This window comes from Protopterus annectens, chromosome 6.part0 (assembly GCF_019279795.1).
Source record: "Protopterus annectens isolate FY-2018-M chromosome 6.part0, PAN1.0, whole genome shotgun sequence".
NCBI lineage: Eukaryota > Metazoa > Chordata > Ceratodontiformes > Protopteridae > Protopterus > Protopterus annectens.
The window spans coordinates 720,512,436-720,525,201 of NC_056737.1; the positions used below are offsets into that span (position 1 = coordinate 720,512,436).

At 37.8% G+C, this 12,766-nt stretch overlaps 1 protein-coding gene across 1 annotated transcript in view; it reads left to right on the forward strand.

The window, feature by feature from the left end:
- SAMD4A (sterile alpha motif domain containing 4A) overlaps positions 1-12,766 on the forward strand; it is a 2,460,818-nt gene that overhangs the window by 1,337,683 nt on the left and 1,110,369 nt on the right. Inside the window, exon 6 of the mRNA XM_044073568.1 lies at positions 2,307-2,598. Coding sequence (XP_043929503.1) covers positions 2,307-2,598 — 292 coding nt within the window. The remainder of the gene's footprint in view (positions 1-2,306; positions 2,599-12,766) is intronic.

Genomic DNA, 12,766 nt, shown 5'->3' on the forward strand with positions numbered 1-12,766 from the left:
AAATAAATAAATAAATAGAATGAGAAGACGTCAATAACTTATTTGGACTGCAGGCTAGATATTGCCTTCCCTATCAATAGGCATTCCCTATCATAAGGCAAAGAGAAAGAAAAAGGGTGGTCCTAAATGGAAGACCAGCACTGGTAGAATTTTTAGTAGAATCTAGAACAGAAGTTGCAGTTAAGAAAGGAATAATTAGCAGAGCATATAAAATATTGCATGATAAGTATGAGTCAATCAAAGGAGGTTAGAAAGGATTGGGAAGAGAGATTGGATAAGCAATTCACAAATAAACAATGGGGGGATATATGCATGTCTCCCAAATATGCAGCAAAGTCTAGAAGATTTAGGATCTTTGCTTGGAAGTGTTTACATAGGTATTTTTATACCTCAAGTAGACTCTAAAGACGTTTTCCTCAGTAGACAGCAAATGCTGGAGGTGTGATGGGAAAGAGAGAGGTAACTGGGCACATATTTTCTGGGAGTGTAATGAGTTGGTGGACTTTAAAGATTCCCTGCAGACTGGTCTGTTGGAGATACTGGGTGAGCAAATTGATGTAACCTAGAAAATGATTTTCTAGAGCTGTTATACAGAATCAGAATTGCCTAGACATAGTAAGGCCTTGCTGAGTTTAATTTTGATGGCTGCCAAAAAGGCAGTCGCTAGAAAATGGAAATCAAAGTCTAACCCAACTTTACTTGCAAAATAGTAACAGAGATAAAACAAATGGAGTTGGGATCTTTAGAAAAGGGTAGGAGCAAATTACATCGGAAAAATGGGAATTGTGGGATCAGTACATGCAGAGGAGGAACAAGGTTTAACAGAAAGCAGGATTTGAATGAGCTATGTAATGTTTAACAATGACTGGATATATCATAAGTGATGTATAATGTTTTCAGCTACAGTTGTGTCATCATGGTTAGTAATGTATGTTTGCAACTGAAATTGTGTTGGTATAGTTTATTTTCATTTATATAAATGTAAGATTGCCTATGTCATGCTTGATAATTTAATAAAGATGTTTCTTATTTAAAAAAAAAGTCATATGGATTACTATCAGGACTGCAGATGCAGCAAGCTCAGTGATTGCTGTAGTGAAACCAAAACACAGAATGTAAGAGTGGCAAAATTCTACAAAGCTGAAAAACACAAAATTTTGAATCTCCTTATCACTGTGGATGCAGGAACAAGTGTGGGGGTTAGTTTTTGTAGACTTTCATTGCTCTATCTTTAGTTCTTTCTGGCTAGTTATTGTTGAAATTGAGTTTGCTGTCATTGTGCATCTGATAGTAAACCAAGTCAGGATTACTAACAGGAGTGCACATGAAATAAGGTTGATTATTGCATTTGTGAAACTGAAAGACCAAATGTAGGAGTACCAGATTTCTATAAAGCCAAAAAAACTCTGATTCTCAAAAACGCCCCTATTGCTCTGGACACATGAACAAGCGCTAACATGGGTCAAGTAAGGAGAGGGGAGGGACAAGTCTGTGAGTTTGCTTTTGTAGACTTTCTGTGTTCCTACTTTCATTCTTTCTCGCTCAGTATTGTCAGAATCGAGCTTCCTGTCATAAAGCACCTGGTGGTAAACCAAGTCATATATATATTTTTCTTTCCTCCCATGTTAATGTTTCTTATATCAGCATTTCATATTTTTTTCTGCATTGATTTGCCATTGAAAAACAAATATGCATTTCCCACTGTCATGGCATTCATCAGGAAAGGGAATACTTGAATTAGTCATCAAGAAAGGGAATACTTTTATTAGGGAAACCTTTCTGCATTGCTTCTATCAGATGCATAAAGGTCAGTCTCTCTGAGCTAGTCTATGTCATATTACATAGCCATAAATACTCATACAGACCTTTTCTCAATAGAAGTTTGCCATCTCCCAGAAGCAAAATTTGGCACCATTATATCTTCTGCTTGTAAGTTGTACAGTTAATGAAGAAAGGTTTTTGAATTTGTATTTCTGTCTTGAGCTTCACATAGAGTGGAAAGAATTGCTGGCTTGTAACTGTAAGGCATTGTACTATATATTAAAAAAAGAAATGTGTTTTCCCTGTATCTCTTTTGCTGTCTGTCACACACACCCACAAACATTTTATTTTTGTATTTTTAGGGTTTATTTAAATAACTGTCTCAAAGTAGCAGGGTATATGGAAAGACTGCAGCCAAAGAATTATTGTATCTTCACATAATGATTTTCTAGAATACTGTTATTTTTTATTCATTGACATTTGTACATTGTTTTAAATTACACTAAAATATTTGAAAGCACTTCAGCTGATTTAAAATCCCACAGGATATCCTAGAAGGTGGGAATCTCCGTGTTCCACTACAGGAGTTGCATCAGATGATCCTTACACCCCTGAAAGCTTACAGATTTCAGAAAAGCTCAAGCATTGAGGAACATTTCCAGGACACAGACTTCCAGTCTTCTTTACTGAGTTCAGACAGACAAATCTGTGGAAAGAAAGACTGTGCACTTGGAGGACTGCAACAGCAGCATTCAAACGGTTGTGAGGGAGAGTCTGGAGGAGTTCATGTACCTGATGGTGATCTTCCAGGACAGTTCACAAGAGTCATGGGAAAAGGTACCATTGCATAATTTAATATAATGTAAGAATTACAAAGAGGTAAATACAAGTAACAGTCAGTATCAAAGCTACAGATGTTGTCATATATAATTGTGGTTAAGAAAAGCAAAACAAAACTTAATGTGAGTAAAACTTGCATTTGAGTGGCACACATTAATAAACCTTTTAAAAGTGGTACATAGTTAATCAAAGACTTGTTAAAACTGCTATGCTGATCAGTTAATTCTCAAATGCAGTACCTACAAAGTTTGCATCTTTCTAGGCATGTGAAGAGTATAGACCTTACAATTTTCTGTCATATATGCATTAACTTTTTGTATGCTTGATCCTCACAAAAAAAAAGCCTGAGTTTCTGTGAAGAACTTTGGCAGAGTACTACTTGGGGGTTGTGGTACAAGGAGTGATTCAGCTTGGTGCCATACTTAGGATAGGATCCCAAGGATAATGAGCAAATACTAGTGGTATGAGCCCTTTGAGCACCTTCCCTAATTGTGAATTCTTCTCTAGTGCTCCCTAAGAGCAGCTGTGCCTTGGTGCCAAAGTAGGAAGCTTGTTGTGATATCTATTAACAAAACACACTTATTGCTGATTGGTTAGGTTCCTTCAACTCAACTTTTTTATTGCATGATGGATGTGTGCTGCAGTACACCATCAATAGTTTTTCTGAGGGTTTTATTCGTGCTTAAAACAATAGGATGATGAGCCTCTGCTGGTAGTGCCATCACTGGATGGTTGGCTGTGGGAGTGTGGCCCTGGATGAAATCCAGTCTTCCAAATTAGACTAATATGATGGAAAAAGATTGAGCCAATGGTGATCACCAAGCCAGAGTGGGCATGTCTGAATGGATCCTCCTCCTTTTCATTTTGTTTTCATTTTGTGATGTACTGAAAAAAAATACATATATCATTATACATACAGTTTGAACTAATCAGCTTTGAGAGTAAAACAAAAATGCATCAAGTCTTACAATGATACTTTCTGTGGCACTTTCACTGTCCTGCCTTCATCTGATCCATCCTAAACGAAACACCACATTAATAACAGTGCAAAATAGGGTTACCAAGGTTGTAGTGCTGAAAGTCTACTAGCTAGCATCTGAAAAGATACATTTATTTACATTGTCCTTGGAGTTCAGGAGCAGTGTCCAGATATCATCATATTATTTAGTTTAAATATTTAGCATGTTAATGCTTAAACAATAATATTATTTAGCTTAAGTGCAGATGCATGCGGTTTCTATTTCTTCAGCATTGTTGTGATATGCCTACTGGTATTTAAAAGATTTCTTGTCAGTGATACTTTATCAACAGTAGAAGAATTCCAGGTTTTACCAGGAACCTAAATTGACTAAAGATTATATATGATTAAGCACTGCAGATGTCTGTGAGACTGAATGTTGAGAAGCTCTAATAAGCAATTTCATCATTATCATTGTCATCATCATAGAATGTTTTGTCATTCAGCATGTTACATATACAGCTGTGAAAAAATATATATTTATGTAAAAACTGTCTGCTCAAGTCTTACTGTAATACTAGGTTAATGCCCCTTATGTATTTCCTGGTGAACTGTATATTCGTAGCATAAAGATCAGATAAAATGTATTAGTACCTGTTGGTTAACAATGAGAAACATCTGTGTTGTCATTGTTTAATTTCCTAGCAAAACCTGTGGTCCAGCTCAAGCCTTTTCTTAGTTTTGTAGCAGACTTCCTTGTCTTTTTTCATATTAACATGGCTTATTCCATTTCTTTCCTTCTGGCTTCATCATCAGATGAATACATTCTTATCATTACTGTAGAGGGAACTTTTCATCTTTAGACAGAAATTTGACTTCAATTTTCCAGTGCTCTTGGTTAGATTTCCTTGCTGGATTATTTTTCTAAGTGCTTACATTGGTCCTGATAATGCTTTGTAACATATTTTAAACATAGTTTGTCCTTTTCATGAACTATTTGCAGGCTGTATACTTTTACTGAACTATGTCTTCACCACAGGAATGTCTTAACTAGCATGGTGGGGGTGGTGGCTGTGATATGTGGTATATGATATGCAGCTCCATTCTAAGGATTTCCATGTGTATGATTTCTTTAAATGTTGAAGATGTGCTTGTGAATTATGAACTTTGTAAGAAATTCAAGGGTGCAAATGTCAGAAAGCTAAAACCACTGGGAGCCTGTCTTTTCAGGAAGAATTTCAAGATGATAGCAGGTAAACAGTTTGAGATGGATTACAAAGTAGAGGAGGTATCCCAGAAATCAAAATCCCTTGCTCTGATTCCAGAATACCAAAGAGAAAAGAGATAAAATACCTCAAAGAGAACACATTGAAACAAAAAGAAGATAAAAAGAGAAGATTAAACCCGTTTTTATCTAAACTACCTAAATCTGCTGAGGCGATCATGTTAAAAGTTTTTTCCACCACCCACAAAAGTGAGATACCTTTGTTATAACCCATAGTAAAGAAAATTTGTGACAAAACGGCATGAATCAATGAAGGTCTCACCAGTGAAGATGCTACCTACCATTCTCGGATTAAAAAAATTAGATCAGGAGTGCTTTAATTAGTTAGCCAGTCAGGAGAGTTAGGCACTTTCATCTTGTTTTATCATTGTCAGGCTGTCTTCTTTAGAAAGGAAAGAACAAACCTAGTAATATTATGAGGTGAAGGAGAAGGATAAATTCCTTTCTCTTTATTTTAGAGATAATAAGTAGGTGTCTTAGTTTCATCAGATTACCTCAGGAAGAAAGTTTATTCTCAGTAATGGCAAACCTGTTGGAATATTTTAATAAGGCAGATAACCAATTATCTTCACTTAAGTTCATAAGTTCATTTACAAACTTGTAGTCTGATGGCCTTCTGGAAACTTAATGGTTATTGTCCTGCTTTGAAATTTACATTTTCCCATGTATTCTTCAGTGTGTCTTTTAAAAATGTGAAGGAATTGGTATTTTTTTAAAGGTGGAAGTGTGTTTCAAAGGTCATAGTGCCCCTGAGTGATACTGTTGTCATTATTTGCTGGTATTATTAATGGATATTTTTAAAAGAGTGCATTTGTACATGTGTTGACCAATTGGTCATTAAAGAGAAGACACTGTGTTAAAGAGACGATCTTTCGTCTCACAGGAAAAAGCCAAAACCCCATCCCAGGAAGTAGTTTGTTTGTTTTTGTCTTTCAGCTTTTCCCAGTTAGGGGTCGCCACAGCGGAAATCCGGTCCGCTAATAATTGGCAGTAGATTTTTACGTGCCGAGTTGCCAGCTCTGACGCACAACCTTCAATGAAGGTAAGCCCATTAACGCAGTCTCCATACAGAAGATGCTCTAGCTGAGAATTGAACACGACAACGTCGTACTGTGAGGCGACAACGCTACCGCAGCACCACCACCACAGCTACATCCCAGTGATATCTAAAAGAGAAACAGCTTTTCAAATCTATTTGATTAAGCCATATTGCAGATTCCAGCTATCCTCTTAGTGAAGAACCTTTGAACTCCCTCCACCTGAATCATGTTGATCAACAGACTACAGAAAGTGGCATCATAGTCTGTAGTTGTACAAATGAGTGAGGTGAGTACAAAAACAGTGATATCAGTCACCTTTGACAGCTAGTATGTCCCTTAGTGTTATATTTGTCATATTCAATGCCTTTCTTAATACTGTAACAAACTGAAGGTCAAAGATGAAATCCTTGTCTATGACTACTTAGATCATTAATAATAGTATCTGCCTTAAGTAGTTTCCCTCAGTGCATTAGGTGGCATGGACCACCTGGTGTCTAGGCATTACTGTGTTACTTCAGGTTGAGGGGCGCCAGCTCTGGATACTGCCCAGCGACCTAGCTATGGTTATAGTGAGAGTGATAAGAATGCATTTCCTGGAGACAGTTTCATGTCTCTCCTTGTAATTATGGATCAGAGTGGTTTGTTGCCAGTGCTTACAGGTAAAGTCTACTAGCTTAATTTTTATAGTATTGATAGAACTTCCTGGGATCTTATCAGAGCTTATGGAACTAGTTATCTTAACACTGAAGCTCATTCTTGATGTTTCCTGTGGTTGAATTTATCCTGTCTGCCAACAGGTGGTCAGCAGCTTTTTCCAGGAAAACCCCATACTTGGGGATGGATGAACAGTCATGATTATGTATACTTTGTTATCATAGGGATTATTGAGTTTGAGTCCAATAATGTTTAGACTCAGTTGTTCCCATTCAGCTAAAGTCAGTATTGTCACACACAAAAAAAGGCTATAATGCTTTCAAGGTCATGGAACTTTGGGGGTAATAAATTTACCCTTACCCCCACAGTTGCAGTGTCCCAGGGTTAATTTATATGGAAAGATGTGGGTATGGTATGTCTTACGTTAGTTTTAGTTGTTTTAATCAACATTTTGCAGCATCTAGTTTATAATAGTGATGTTTTGTAACATGACACAAATTAAGCTCCAGGCTGGCATCCACCCCAACCCAGGGCTACACACCCACACCCCTCCTTGCCCAGCCATTTCCCCTCCTAGCCCTGCACCAACCTCTAACCAACATACTACTAACCATCACCACCTCCCCCCACTTCCCAAAACCAACAACACCGACCTAGTCTTTATAAACTTTAACCTCTGTAGTATTGGAAATAAAATCACTGAATTCTATGCAACCCTTAACACCTACTTACCAGACATTGCAGCAATAACAAAAACCTGGTTAAAGCCTCACATTAAAGACAAGGAAATTATTACAAATGGGTGCAATCAGACAGACCAAACAAAAGGGGTGGTGGTGTCGCCATTATATATAAAGACACATTCAAACTTGAACTGTTGAATTGTGCCCCTCCTGACCTACCCAACTCTGAAATTCTAGCAACGAGCCTGGTAATAAACCCTAACAAAACTATTATTATCATGAACGCCTATATCCCCACAGGCAACAACCTACCCATAATTGAAAATCTTCTCACCTGGGCATTATCTGATTTTAACCAGAAAACCATTATCCTAGGAGACTTCAATCTGAATTGGTACTCTTGCAACTCCAACAACCTGTCCAATTTCCTAAACCTCTTCAATTTCACCCAAACCATATCCTGTCCTACCCAGTTAGATAAACACTCAAAAAAGTAGTCCACTCTAGACTGGATACTGACTAACAAACCCAATCTAGGTTACTTAGCAGGCTGCCTTCCAGACTCCCTCAGTGACTACTCACCTACCTTTCTGTACAGAAAACTAGTCCAGACACAAACCAACACAGTATATAAATTTGTCCAGAACAAGAAAAATGTCTCCCCCTCCACTTTCAGCCTTCTGCTTCAGCAAATAACTGGTCACCTCTTAGAAACCTCTCACTTGATCAGGCAGTCATCTACTTCAACAATACCTTTCTTAAATTACTTAATCTAGCACCTGCAAGAAAAATAAGAGCAAAAACTAGGCACATACCTTGGCTAACTAAAGATACCATAGCACTGCTGAAGCAAAGAGACAGGGCATGGTCTGCTTATCACATCACCAAAAGTAAAACAAACCACACAACATATCAACAGCTCCGTAACCAGATCAAGAGACAGATAAAAACAGACAAGCATAACTACTTCCTCTCAGGCCAACAAACCCACCAGTATAAGCCCCCCCCCAACATGTTGGCTAAACATTAACAATCTCCTCAACCCAGGCTATACCCCTACCCCCCCACCACCTGCCACCTCCAAGGTTACTGACCCAATAGTTACACAATTTAATACCCACTTTATTAACTCAATCACATCACTTCTTAGTAATCAGACTGATAAAACTCTCACTGTACCCTTTCCCTCTTCTGACTCCCACACCCCTTTCTCTTTCAGTCCAGTCCAAACCAATTACATACAATCACTCATTTCCAAGCTCAGACCCTGCTGTCTAGCTGCTAATCAACTACCTAATGAATTCCTTAAAATTGCTGCCCCATCAATAGCCTATCCAATATCAATCCTGATCATCCGCTCAATCTCTGAACGATATGTCTCCTATCTATGGAAAATATCTCACATCATTCCCCTGCACAAAGGCAGCCCCTCTAAAGATCTAACTAACTACCATCCCATCGCCATCCTCTCCCCTCTAGCCAAGATCTTAGAAAAATGCATTCACTTCCAACTCCTCACCCACCTCCTTAATCCCAACCTCCTCTCATCCACACAACAAAGCTTTAGGCCAAAACATAGTACCAGCACTGCCCTACTGTCTTTCACAAACACCATTCAAGGTCTTATAAACGGAGGCCAAATGGTCTCCTCCATATTTCTTGACATGTCAAAAGCCTTTGATACCCTCCCCCACCAAATCCTACTAAATAAACTATCATCCCATGGCCTCAAAACATCAGCCCTGTCCTGGTTCCATAGTTATCTCTCTAACCGGTAGCAAGCCACCAAATGGGAAAACACCCTATCCCCCCTTCTACCCATCACTATTGGTGTACCCCAAGGATACATACTTGGCCCCCTTCTCTTTACAATTTTTGCTAACAACCTCAGCTCTGCAACCCAACTAGCCTCCATAGTCCAGTATGCCGATGACTCTACACTAATCTGCACAGCCCCTCCCAGGAGCTACAAACAAAAATGCAAAAATCTTTCCAGGATATAGAAAACTACCTCACTAACCATCAGCTTATCCTAAACCCTAACAAAACCAAGATAATTGTTTTCAATTATAATAAACCCAAAACATGTCTGACCCCACTTTCAATCCTTTACATAAACGGAACCAAAATAGAACGCAGTAACCAAACCAAACTTCTAGGTGTCACAGTTGATGAAAACTTAAGGTTTGATACCCACAACTCCCTCACCATCAAAAAAGTACACTCCAAACTAGGTACCCTATATAGAATTAAACCTTACCTTACAGAAAGTGCCAGACTAGTCACTGACCGCATACAACTGCTTTCCACCCTCCTCTACAGCTCCCAAGTATTTACAAACATTCATAAATCAGACCTAAATAATCTAGAATCATGCTACAACAAAATTACCAAATTCGCTACAGGCCACCCTTACAGAACCCACCACTGCTCAGTACTCTCACAACTCAAATGGTTAGAACTCCCAAACCTTCTAACATTAAACCAACTGTCCATGGCCTACAAAATAATTCACAAACCAAACTACTTCCCAGCACTCGCTAACCTAATCCAGCCCAAGAGCAATCCTAGAGCACTAAGATCCTCAAATAAACTAATGTTAAAGATTACTCTACCCCACAACACACAAGGCACTGTCATCTACTCCTATGAAATTGCCAAACTCTGGAACACTCTTCCTCAACCTATATCTAAAAACCCCAGCATTCATGAGTTCAAACACCTCCTTAAGGAACATCTAGCAAAACACTGACACTGCTCCTGTCATACTTCTGGCTAGGCCACTTACTACTCCCTTACATCACCCTAAACTAACTCAGTCTCACAGCTACAGTTATTAACTGCTGAAGGCTAACTTGGTTCAACACTCTGTTTCAGTTAGAAATGCAAACACATATACTGCTTTATCTTATAACTGTTATGGAGATTGCATTGTTCTTTCTTGACAAAATGTATCAAACTGTTCTCACTATTAAGTCATGCTGTTAATTTCATCTCAAAGTGTGACAATTTTGTTCAGTTTGTTAATTATTGTTATTTTAGTTAATTATTTTACTGAGTTTGCTTTCTACATTGTTAATTTAATCAATATGCGTTCAACTTGATTGTTCAATAATGTCAATGTGTATGTATTGGAGCTTTTCTCCCTGGGCCTCCACTGAAAATGGGCCTCATGCCTAGTCAGACATTATCCAGTTAACAAATGGAATAAAAAAATAAATAAATAAATGTTACTATCTTTGACTGATGGCCATAAATCCAGTATCACATGCTGACTGCATAAGAATGCTGCCATTTCTTTTTTGCCAGTAATGCAGTTCAGATCACTGGTAAAATGTCCTATACTTGAATGCCCTCAGATCTGTTTGTCAGTCAAATTTCTGAATTTGTCAGAATGGTGGAAAGAGAGTGGGGTCTGTCTTGATGGTTGTGGGTGGGACAAAGCTGTGGTGCAGGAGACTTCATATGAACATTTGTTGGGGCCTGGTCCTCCCAGATGTAGGTCCATGTCAAATTTTGCCTCTTGAGCCATTAGAGGACACGGATCACTCCTTAGTTAATAGAGGGTTGATTTCATTCCAGTTTCTCTGATGAGTGTCAAGCATTTGAGAGGTGTATCCTTGAGTCCTACTCCTTGTGGGGTGCATTCATGGGTGTTGTTTGCTGCTTTCTTACCACCTTAATAGCTCAGACATGGTATACCCTGCTTGATTGCAGAGGATATCCATTTGATTCCTCTGGTTGTGTATGAGGGTTCTCAAGTTAGAGAAATCATTTTCAAAGTTTTACCTCAAGTGGAACTGGGCTAGTTGGTTCTAACTGATGAATAACTAGGTGAGGCTTACACCAGGGTATGTGGGCAACATAAGAGATTAAGTTGATTTTTTTTAAATGTAAAATTTTATTCCATCCAATATTAAACACAGTTAACAATAACAAACAATTTCACAGAACTAGTCGGTATTTACAAATAGAACTTTTCTCTCTTCAGCTGTACTTTCAGTTCATGGATGTTTCTCTGTATTTTTTAACACCTTTATTAAATTATCACTTAAAAATGCACTAATATAAAAGAAAACAAACCATGTTAACGTTTCCAGTTCACAGGAAAAAAATACACTCTGTGTACTGAGCAGAAAATGGCAGTAAAAATACCTTTGTAGTCCAACAAAGGTTCTCTTCACAAAATGTATACCAAAGTCCAAAGTATGAAAAATAAATTTAATATAACACACATAACATGAAGAGGCAGTAAAATCCAAAAAGAAATCTAAGTACAAATGGTTAAGCGCTTTCGTCCCCGAATTTTTTCTGGAACTTCTTCAGTACCATAAAACCTTATAATACTAACAACCTTTAAATATACAAGTCATATGACTCACATTAATTAAAACAGCAACTAGTGTATTATGCAGCACTGTTGCTTGATACCCTTTCATGTAACTTTAAATGGCTAAGTCTGTTAAAAAAGCAACTAACATTGTTAACTTTTCTTGTGGTACTAAATACAAAAATATCTAAAACAATAGTGTTTAAAACTTGAAAAAATACAATATATTGGAGTGTATAGTAATATACAGCACTATTGCTTAGAACCTTTTCATGTAATTCTTAAAGGGCTATGTCATGTCACAGAAAAGCAACTAACATTATTGCAATTTCCTGTGGTAAAGTTACAAAGTGTTCCAAAGCAGTGGTGTTGAAGCTTGTAAAAATACAGTATATTTACATGTACAGTAACTTTTAAAAACAATGTTTGATATGATATTGTCAATTTTTCATCTCATCCTCACATACAGGTCTGGATCTGATCCATCGGATCTGACTCAGCTGTTACCAAGTTAATGGCAACCAAAAAGCTCTTAGATACCTCCCCTTACCCACAATGCATCTCTCCCCATTACCTCAGATCTCATTTGCCGCTTTGTGAAGACGTGGTCCAGTCAGCTAGTTACTGGTTATCAGGTCGTATTATTAAACATTTTTTTCTTCTAAAGTCTCTTTTTCTCTATATTTTTAGTGTAGTTAGTCTTTCCTATCTCTCTCTTATTGTTTATTACCCATTCTTTACAGTAACCTTTTTTAATTAGGTTACTTTCATTTCTACTCTCTTGTTCCCTCTCGCTTTCCTGCCAGTAACCATTTTTTATAGGTTACTTCCCTCCCCTTTTACCTTTAAAGGTATCTCTTTAACTACTATTGTTAGTAGTTCTCTCCTTCCTTTTACTTCTATTTTTATAAAAAAAAAAAAAAAAAAACTTTTCTCTCTTTCCCTGTTCTTTCTCTAAGTATGCGTGTATCTGTATGAGTGGATTCTGTGCCTGTTCCTTTTCCTTGCATTATGGTGGAGAAACAAGAAACTTGCTGGTTTTAAAAAATGCAGAAAGTGCGAGCACAAGATCCCTTTTAGTTACTAACACTCACTGTGTGTCTATTGCCTTGGCCCCCTTCACTTGCAAGAGGATTGTGCGATTTGCCAGTCTTTCAATCGTCAAGCTTTGGGGAGAGAAAAAATAAGCTCATCTTGAGGGGCAGGTTACCTTAG